We start from the raw sequence: 10,841 nt of genomic DNA, 5'->3' as shown, positions 1-10,841 counted from the left end.
TCACACAGTAGATAAATGCAGAGAGCTATGTTGCTGCTTCCTGTCGCGTCTGTCAGAGGAATCCTGCTGCAAATTAAATGGCACAGATCAGGGAAAACAGGCAGAGAACTTGTCTTTGCCTGTTTTTTTCTGATCCATGCCATTTGCCACGCAAGCCAAAATGAGGCTGCAGTATTTTCAGTAGTGGAATGTCAAAGAAGTGTATTACATTTATTGTGCTCTTTTGAACCCAAACACACGTTCTAGACCTCTTTACACATTGTCAACATCGTTGTCAAGCCAATAGCATTAAAGAGTTTTAATGAAATAAATACATTTCTTTGCAACCCGCTTCATGGCACCTATAAATTCCTTGTTCCGTAGGCTGTAAATCACCGGATTCAAGACGGGAGTGACCACAGTGTAGAACACGGAGACAACCTTGCCGATGTCAGTGGAGAAGTCGGAGCGTGGCCGGACATACATGAAGATCATAGTTCCATAGAAAATGACCACCACTGTCAGGTGAGAGCCACAGGTGGAGAAGGCTTTTCTCCTTCCTTTGGCCGACGGAATCTTCAGGATTGAAGTAAGAATAAAAACGTAAGACACCACGGTCAACAGAAAAGAGCAAAACAGGACTAAGAGGGACAGGAAGAAGATTGAGATCTCGGTGGAATATGTTTCAGTGCAGGACAGGCTTAGCAGAGGTGGAATATCACAAAAGAAGTGGTTGATTTCTTTAGAAGCGCAGAAGCATAACCTGGAAATCAATAGGACTGGCAGCAAACCCGTGAGAATGCCACTGATCCAGCATGCAAGAGCAAGCAGCGTACAAATTCTGTCACTCATGCTTGTGGCATAATGCAAAGGATTGCATATGGCTAGGTACCGGTCGTACGCCATGACTGATAAGATGTAACACTCAGTGGCGCCGAAGCACACAAAGAAATAGAGCTGCGCCATGCAGCTAACAAACATAATTGTTCGACTTGTGGCCAACAGATTGGCAAGCAACTTTGGGACAATAGTGGTCGTGTACCAGATCTCCAAGAAGGAAAGGTTGTGGAGGAAGAAGTACATGGGCGTCTGAAGTTGGTGGTCCATTCTCACCGTAACAATGATTGTGCAGTTTCCTATTACTGTTAGGAGGTAGAAGGACAAGAAGACAACAAAGAGTATGACCTGAGGTTCCTTAGTATTTAAAAGTCCCAGAAATAGGAATTCTGACCCCGTGGAGCAATTTGATGGTTGCATGGCTGACTCCGATAATCTGTGGAATAGAAAAAGGTGCATTAAAAAAGTGATCTGTGCAAGAATCAGGACTGCGATGGGGTCAGAACACTTCGGAGTACTGTGCAGGTGTTTTGTCAGCTTTCAGGCCTTTTCACTAAGACTAAAACCTCTTGACTTGGCATACAGGCACTTCAGTCATGGCCTGCAGGTGCTCATGGTTTAGCATCTCAATCTACAACCTCTTGATATTGTCACATTAGTCGATTCAGCTACCGAAATGACATTATTTGTCGTGTAACAAATATTTTTCTTCAAGAATTATAGTATGACTTTATTGGTGCAATAAGTCCAGAGATGACGGGCCATTTCCGACAACGGTAATGCCCCTAGGGCCCATAGTGAAGGCCCGGGGGAATTACTGTAGGCAGTAAAGGCCCGCGGTCGAGGGGCTTATTCCCATTAGTACCCCGGCCCATTAGACCAGGGTACTAATGTTTTTTTTTCCCAGCTGTGAGACGCTTTGCGTTTTGCAGCCAGAAAAAAAAAGTACAAAAAGGCTTTTAAAAATGGCCACTGCGGACAGAAAACGTAGTCTGATTTCTCTTTCTGTGGTGTCAATAGTAAACAAAGAAAATGGCTGCCATGGAAGGGGAGAAGGGACTACTCGTAGTCCCTTCTCCCTTTCCGTGACGGCCATTGAAGTAACTTGAAAAAAAGGAAGCCAAAAAAATGGCCACCATGGAAAGGGAGAAGGGATTACAAGTAGACCCTACACGTAGTCCCTTATCCCTTTCCATGGCAGCCATTCCAGAATGAAAATGCTGTCGGAGATGGGCGCGAGCTGCACTCCGTTGCGTGATCGGGATTAACATCCAGTAAGGCTCGGAACCCAGCCAACCACAGCTAAGTGCTTTTCTTTTTTTTGCCGCGCCGGGCACTAATTAGTGTTATAAAAGTATGTGATTCATTGATGTATCAAAATTTCATGTAAGCAACATTTCATGCAAGCAAAATTTCAATTTCCCCGACACCATTGGTTACCCAATGATGCTAGATAATCATAAATGGTGGTTAACAGAATGTCAGTTGTCTGAGCCAGATAACCAAGCATAGAAGCCGGATAACCAAGCTTCCAAGCCTGTTTGCTTTGTTATCCAGCATGTTCTCATCTAGAATCCTTACTATTACCTGCAATGGAGGTGCCGGTTAATGAAGCATTCCAGGTAATAAGGTGATGAATAACAGTGGTTTACTGTATTTAGTAAGATACCATTGTCAGCTTTCCAGACAGTGAGCTTTTCCAGTGACTGGGAGTTTCCTTCCTTCCTTGTTTCCCTCCTTCCCTCCCTCCCTTTTTCTTCCATCCATCCTTCCTTCCCTCACTCCTTCCATCCATTCCTTCTCTCTTTCTTTCTTTCTTCCTCCCTCCTTCCTTTCTTTCTCTTTCATTTGTCCTTGCTTCTTTATTTATTCATTTTCTTCTTGTTCTCTTGTTTCTATCGTTTTGCTAAGCAGCATCGTTGCTGCAACCTTTCACATGGAAAATGGCACTTGCAATACATTGCTGAGAAAGGTATGCAGGATGCAGGATGATTGAAGTGTGCACCCAGTGGCCTCCTACTCTAGAGAATGGAATCTAGCAGGATACAAATATATTATTTTTGACAAAGACCTTCCAGCACTCTATGATGTATGGATTCAGTTGGGGTAATAGCTTTAAGATGTACAGTTCTCACAGAAAGAATTATTGCTCATCAACACCTGGTGTGTGACATGATATGATATGTCATTTCTAACGCACATGTACACACGTGTTTCTAGTTAAGGAAAGAGTCATGTGCTTATTAGTGAGAATCTGGATGTGTGCTGGTGATCTCCAAATGGAATTTCTGATCACAATCAGGCCTCAGAGTAACATGGGAAAAGAGAGGCATTATCCTGACCTTAGTATCCACTGGATACAAAGAAAGAGGACCCTGTGCCTCTGGAAGTACCATATCAAATCCAGTACCAGTTACTCTGGGTATCTTGCCAATGTATGCAGGTAAAAGGAGTATGACAGCTTTAAAAGTGAGAATCAGCATAAAGACTTCTGAAATAAAGGCTGGCTCCTTAGGGAAAGGCAGTAGGTTGAGTCGTGTGTAGGAAGTGCCACTTCCACATATTATCTGGAAATGATATTTATTGTCATTGCTTCAGTGTCTGTGGGACACCTGGAGGCTGATGTCTCTTTCTTCTTGGCACCCTGCATTGCTTAATCGAATAATTATCGCCAATTTCCCTCAGATCCTTCCCCATTAGTAGGGTATTATTGATTCCGTCTTTAGAATGCAAAGATGCATACATCCAGATGCGTGTGATCACCTCCTTTGCACACTTGCGCAGGCAAGTGGCCATTTGGCACGTTTTAATGCACATCCCTACTTTTCAAAGGGTGCCCCGGTGGCTGTATGGACTTCTGCTGTCCTACTTGCATTACCCTCAAACAAAGATAGTCATTTATTTCCTTTTTACACATTTCACAATGGCAAGCCCTTTAAGGAATAGCTTTCTAGTCGAGTCGGATGAACACTCCTCCACTGCTTTCACAGTAGAAGCAGTTGGTCGCGAGACGCACCTTGATTTACTTTTTGCTGTCATTTGCAAACACACGCCACTGGGTGCGCAGCCAGATGTCCAGCTGATGATTGTGACACGTTGAGACACTCTGACCACCGCGCGCATTCTGTGTGCCAGCTATATGCCCTGACGATGCACCACTGGTCCGAAATGCATAGGCTTTGTAGCTTTTTGGCATTGGTCGCAGTATAGTGGTCAACACATTGAATATAACATTGTTTTGTCTCAACAAGAATATCTAGTTATGTATTCTTTTCAACCTAAGAATACTACAAGATCACTGACACCATTAACATACATTGCCCTGGCTCTTTAGCTAGACTAAGGGTGTGCAACTAGCCAAGGTCCACAGTTATGCCATTATCTTGAATGCCCCTTGCAGAGGCATTTTTCCAATGGGTATGCACCTCTCACTTTGACATTAACCAGAATTACCAATAAACTATTGAGAATACTGAACCTACCCATAGCGGTGTCTGCTCACACCTAGAATTTGTTTAAAGCCCTTTAAGGACCCATCATCATGAAATTCATGGGTGCTAATAGACTAAATCCATCCTTCAGGATTGATCCCGGACACCGTACGTGCCCGGGATCAATCCTGAAAGACAGATTTAGCCTATTCACGAACAATATATCGGCTAGCACAGGCTATTAATGGGCCAGGAACACACAAAAATAATAAGAAACTACTGGAACATCTATAAGAAGAGCCAGAGTCAAACAAATTGAATAGAAGAACCAAAGCTACTATTGCACCCCAGTGAACAAGCAACTCAAATGCATGGGGCCCATAATCAAGACCAATTGCCTTGAAAAGGACCAGGTGTTGAAACATGTATCTGCTGACAATAAGAATATAAATAGCGAGCACAACTAAATTGACTCTGAAAACATTGTATTATATTAGAGAGAATATATATATTTGGTTAAATGTAGATGTTGAACAACGCCGGTGACAAACATGCACCACGAGGGACCCCGTGGGATATCGGGGCTGACGCGGATGTAGCGTCGCCCCAATGCACGACAGACCTCCTGTTGCATAAAAACAACTGGACCCAGTGGATAGCATTTTCTAAACAATTTCCCACTGTAGCTAGAGTTGTTAAAAGGCGGTCATGGTGAAGGAGGTCCAAAGCCACAGAAAGATCGAGCAAGATCAACAGCTCCGATTTCCCTCTATCCAGAATATTCAACATATTAGACTGCAAGTCCAACAAGGTGCTCTCAGTGCGGTAGTGCGGGCGAAAACCAGATTGCTTAGGATGTAAGATGGTAGCAGCTTCCAGATATACTTGAAATTGCGTACTGGCTATCTTGTCAATCACTTTGAGCACAAAGTTTGAATTAGTGATTGGTTTAAGGTTAGCAGTGTTTCTCAGGTTTAGCCATGTTTTCTTCATAATGGAGCCATTATGACCTCCTTAATAACATCAGGTACGCTGTCGTATGCAAAGGATGAATTAACAAATCATGTAAGGAGGGGAGCAAATATTTTGATGTTCTCTAGAGTCAATTTCGCCGGAATAACGTCTCCAAAACAAGAGGTGGGATGTAGTTTGCTCAAGACATCTTCCATGACAGTCACTTTGGTAGGATGGAATTTGAATTCTAAGTAACTAGAAATATGTTTTACTTCCTGAGAAGTATTACTGAAGTCAGCAAACAATTTATCCATATTCGTAGCTGAGCTAGCACCCAAATCCTTCTTGATTTCTTCTTGTGCATTGGTGATTTTGTCAGAAAAAGCATGTTGTGCCCTTATGCAATCAGTATTAGAGGGGAACAAAGGATAGACTAGGGCCTTAGGCATTTCAAATTATCTTAAAATATCAAAAAGCTTTTTGAGTTATTCTCTGCATTCTTTATCTGGGCATTAAAATAGTTTTTCTTTGGCTTCGTGAATGGCTGACTTATATATTTTGGCAAGGCCTTTCCAAGTTATTTTGTTTACTTCTATTTTAGATTTTTTCCAAACCCCTTTGGCTTGTTGTCCTTCGTTTTTGAGAACTCCTAGGTCTGAAGTAAACCAGATATCATGACAAGGACCATCTCTAATAATTGTCCACCTCATAGGCGCTACCAGGTCCATCATGTTGGTCAGAGTCTTTCTATATTAAGTAGCAAGAGTATTTTGAGGATCTGAATCCATAGTGGATTCCATAACTTCATTAATGAAGCCCGAGATCTCATATGCTTTGATTTTCTTGAAGTTCCTACTAAAAATCCTTTTAGTAGTATTCCATTTCTTTCCCCAATCTTTTCTGGGAGCTGAGTGTAAAATGCCATAGATAATTAGTCCAACCAGATACATAATCTAATATTGGTAATAATAGTATTGAGGATACGAGATGCAACCCAATCCAGTATATTACCTTTAATATGGGTTGCTTCATTATTGTGGACCATGAATTAACTATTGTTTAGATTAAATTCTCACGATAAGGCTTCCCTATCTCCTCGCCATCGGTTTAAGTCACCCAATAAGACAGTTGAACAGTTAGGCTTATTTAGTGATTCCAATATCTGAATAATATCTTCATTGAAGCTAGGCATGTCTTCTGGGGGGCGGTAAACAAGGATAAGGTTTATGCAAGTGTTGTGGTTGGGATTAAATGTAAGATGTAGGATTTCACAACCACTGCAGGTACAAGGTACCTCAAGAGGTGGAGCTCCTTTCTTCTATTACAGCAACTCCCCCTCCATTCCTGCGAATCCGGTTCTGAGAGAAAAACACATACCCTCGAGGGACAGTTAAATCAATTGTAGGCCCGTTGTAGTCCTTGAGCCATGTTTCAGAAGGGCAAAATACATCAAGACTATTTTCCATTATATAGTCATGGATATCCGTGGCATGTTTATTCAAAGACCTTGTGTTCAGGAGCGACAATTTGATAGTATAACCCTTAAATATGTTCACTAATGGAGGTAACTTGGAGGTACTCCCACCGTTAAGAAGATCGTATGAGACCAAGATATCATTAGATCTATCTATAACAGTGGGGGCTGTAATAGGGCTCATTGCTGGAAAGCCCTTAGCCTCTACTGGTTCTATAAGTTGGCCAATGTCAGCAACAAAGAGGGTCTCACACTCATTGCTGTGATCGAAGTGGTGCGCAAAAGAGGAATCTCTTAAAACGGTTTCATCCTCCAGGGGATTATTAACCCCACAAAGGTCTTTTTGCCCAGGCAAGGAAGATGGAACCTTAAGACCACAAGCTATCAGCACTGCAACACCCATAGTATATACAATATGGTATGAAAGGTCAGCAGCAACGAGCTGAGAATCAATTTCGGCTGGCAATAGGACCAAGAGTCCTCGGTTCCATAAAGTCTGCATCAGGTATGGCCGGTAAACTTTCAACATTTGCAGCTGAGAGATCCTGATGGGTAACCTTGCAATACTTACTTATAGTTGCTTCCTGTGCTGCTTTTTGTGCAGCCTCAAGTAAACTAAGTCGGGCGTGGCGGTCCATGATAAATCGGGAAAGCCTGACGTGTAACTAAGCAGTTGAGAAAAGACAAAGAGTAATTGTATGCAAAAGTTTTACTCACTCAAAAAACATATCCAGCTACCTCATCCGTATGATCTTCTGAGCAGCAAGCTAACTCACCAACCAACACGCCCCTGCATGAACCGACGCAAACCGACTTTGATGCACCAGCACTGATGCGCCAGAATTGTTCTTTAAAACCACCATGGGGCAGTTGGGAGTTGAAGTTCTATGCGTGGTAAAAGATTATACACATAAGCACAATTACAATTTAGGCAAGGATATATCCCCCTGTACAACTCAAAACAATGATAGCTCACGAGTACATTGGTAACTGCAATTTGTGTCAAAAACGTTAGCAGCAAATCATCAAGGATCAAGTTAGCGTTCAAAAATATATCAAGCAATTCTAGCCACAACCATCCAGAACATAGCTGCTGCCAATGAAGGGGTCGGGGGGGCTATTAAATAGCTATCCATGCAACACAAACCAGCTTGGACGTGCCAGAGCCGATGCGCCAGAAATGATCTTTAAAACCACAACGGGGCAGATGGAGATGGGGGTTGAAGTCCTGTGCATGTTAGAGTATTTTACACTAAGCGCAATTACAATTTAGGGGACAATAAATCCCACTGTTCAACTGAAAACAATGCTAGCTCACGAGCTCAATGGTAACTACAATTTGTGTCAAAAACCTTAGCAGCAAATGATCAAGGATCAAGTTAGTGTTCAAAATTAAATCAAGCAGTGTCTAGCCACAACCACCCACAAACTAGCTGCTGCTGACGAAGGGGGTGCTGTTAAATAGCTATCCATGCAGCACACACCAGCTTGGATGTGCTGGAGCCTATGCGCCAGAAGTGATCTTTAAAACCAACATGGGGCATATGGGAGTTTAAGTCCTGTGCGTGGTAAAAGATTTTACATGTAAGCACAACTACAGTTTAGGGAACAATAAATCCCACGCACAACTGAAAGGAATGATATAGCTCACGAGTACAATGGTAACTACAATTTGTTTAAAAAACTTTAGCAACAAAGGATCAAGGATCAAGCTAGCATTCAAAATGAAATCAAGCAATTCTAGCCAAAACCGCCCTCAACTTGACTTTGCATCACTGTTCTCAGTCCAGGGAATCCATGTTGGGATTGGGAAATGCAAAGTTACTTACACAATGATTCCATGTAGGTTAGTGGAAGGGCATAGCAGCAAATCATGTCTCACATACTGTAAACATAGCTACGGTACTACCCTATGACTTACCTCAGTATGAAACTGCAAACAGGTCTCTCCAAGTCAAATCTATGGTTGCTTTAAACCTCAAAAAAGCATAACTCTGTGTTTATATAGGTTAAGGATTACTGAATGTTGTGGTCCATGCCAGTTGTAAGGGCTTATCATGACAAGTACATTGGGTGTATCAGGGGTGTGCCTGTCCATAATTAGGTGAGAAGACCACAGCACAATGCAATGCTGACGCGGAATCCAGAGCAGGTAAATTGTTTATTCATTTATTTATGTTTGCATTTGTTAAGTGCACTAAACCCGTGGGAATCAAGGCATTGGTTACAGGAAATGTATGTACAGTTAACTCATAAGCATCAGATGACGCATTCAGTCCGGTTTTAAGAGAATAGCAAAGTCTTTAGCTATTTCCGGAAGGACCAATATGATTGTTCAGATCTTCCATTCAGCGGTAGAGGGTCCCAGTTTTTGGAGACGATGGCTGGGAAACTCGAGCATCCCGCTCTAGTTCATTTGAATCTTTGGGTGATGCGTTGGCAAGTGTGGGACGATTGGGTGGGTCTTGACGATTGTGCTATGCAAACATGTTTGACAAGGTATCTGGGGACAGTGTTAGAGAGGCATTTATGGATAATGGCTAGTGTCTTGCAAGCAATGCGCTCACAGATGGGGGGTCAGTGTGCCTTTCTTTTTGCTGCTGTGATGTGCTCCCGCTTCGGGATGTTTAGCGCAGATCTGAGAGCATTGTTCTGGATTTCCTGGAGTTTGCTGAAGTTCGTCGAAGACATGCCTAGAAAAAAGGGCATTGCAGTAATCCAGTCTGGAGCAGGTAAGGGTGCGGGCAACTGTTGGAGGAGAAAAAGGGTCTGCAGGCATTGATTAACTTGGTACGGTATGCAGCTGAAGAAGTAATGGCATTGACCTGCCTAGTGATGGACAGGGTGGCATCTAGGTAGACTTCTAACATTTTAACATCCCTTTGTACTGGGATCGTTATGTTATCCATTTTAGGCTGGGTTTTGTTTCTTGAGTGAGGCGTGCGAGCCAACCACGAGAATTTTCGGTCTTGTCATCATTCAGACATAAAAGGTGGGAGGCCATCCCGGGTTGGATGATTTGGTAAACTGCGTGGAGAGAGTTTGAGTCAGTAGAGTAGTTGTCAGTGAGAGGAAGGAGGATCTGAGTGTCATCAGCATAGTTCATGTAGGAAATTCCCTGGCTGTTTAGCAGGTCGAACAGAACTCTAGTAAAGATATTGTACAGTGTAGGGGGGATGCACAAGCCTTAAGGGGCACCGCAGATAAAAGAGGATGCCGGGCCGAGGCAATTGTGGTGAAAACTCTCATAGACCTGCCTGAGAGGAAGGAGGTGATCCAAGCAGTGGCTTTGGTGGAGAAGTAGGCTGCGAAGACAAGGTCAAAGGCTGCCGACAAGTCAAGCAACAGGAGGAGCGCTGACTTACCGGCATCCTTGATCTCATCCAATTGATTTTTTAAACCCGCAGTGCCGATTCAGTGGCATAGCCAGGGCAGAAGCCGGACTGTCACAGACCAAAGAGGCTGTTGGCTTCCAGGTGTTGCTGGATTTGCAAGTATGTTGCCCGGTCCAGGATTTTTTGAAGGAATAGAACAGTAGTGATTTGGTGGTAGTTTGAGGGGGTGTCTGGGACTACTGATAGGTTTTTTTAACAAAAGAATGACCCAAGCATCTTTTAGAGTAGTTGGCACTGAACCCAATGAGAATGAGGAATTTATTAGGGTGGTAATGAATGGTGCCAGAGGTTCAGTGCAGTCCTTGAAGACCTTTGACGGGCATATGTCTCCATGGCATCAGAAAAGTTTCAGACCTCTGATGATCTGGATGACCTGTGATTCAGGAACAGGGTTAAAATTGAATAGAGGTGCGTTCAGGGGGAGGCTGGGAGCTTAAGAGCTGATGGATTAGTGAAAGTGTTAGTTATACTGTTTCTTTTTGATAGGATCTTATTCTGGAGCATTTCAATTTTAAGTAGTAGGGCTTTTTGAATATTGGTGCACCAGGAAATGTCCTTAATGCAGTTGGTTGAAGGGGGTGATGGGGATTCCAGCTCGAGCAGGATAGGGAAAGTTTGCAAGTGCTGGAACTAGCGTTTGTGATTCTGGTATTATAAATTGAGCTTTCTGCTTGCAGTGTTGCTTGTTTGTATTCCCTCACAAGCTAGAGGAATCTGGCTTTAGAGGATTCAGATGGATTGTTAATCCAATTGGTCTAGGCCTCATGTTTT

The 10,841-nt window shown here is 43.0% G+C and overlaps 1 protein-coding gene across 1 annotated transcript; it reads right to left on the bottom strand.

The window, feature by feature from the left end:
• Positions 1-288: 288 nt before the first annotated feature.
• Positions 289-1,236, bottom strand: LOC138520380 (olfactory receptor 11L1-like). Its single transcript, XM_069632784.1, has one exon. It carries the CDS (start codon positions 1,234-1,236, stop codon positions 289-291), a length of 948 nt encoding a protein of 315 aa, XP_069488885.1.
• Positions 1,237-10,841: the final 9,605 nt, after the last annotated feature.

The sequence above is a fragment of the Ambystoma mexicanum genome, chromosome 13, assembly GCF_040938575.1.
Source record: "Ambystoma mexicanum isolate Mex_15411 chromosome 13, UKY_AmexF1_1, whole genome shotgun sequence".
Classification (NCBI taxonomy): Eukaryota; Metazoa; Chordata; class Amphibia; order Caudata; family Ambystomatidae; genus Ambystoma; species Ambystoma mexicanum.
This window is presented reverse-complemented; position numbering and strand designations above follow the sequence as displayed.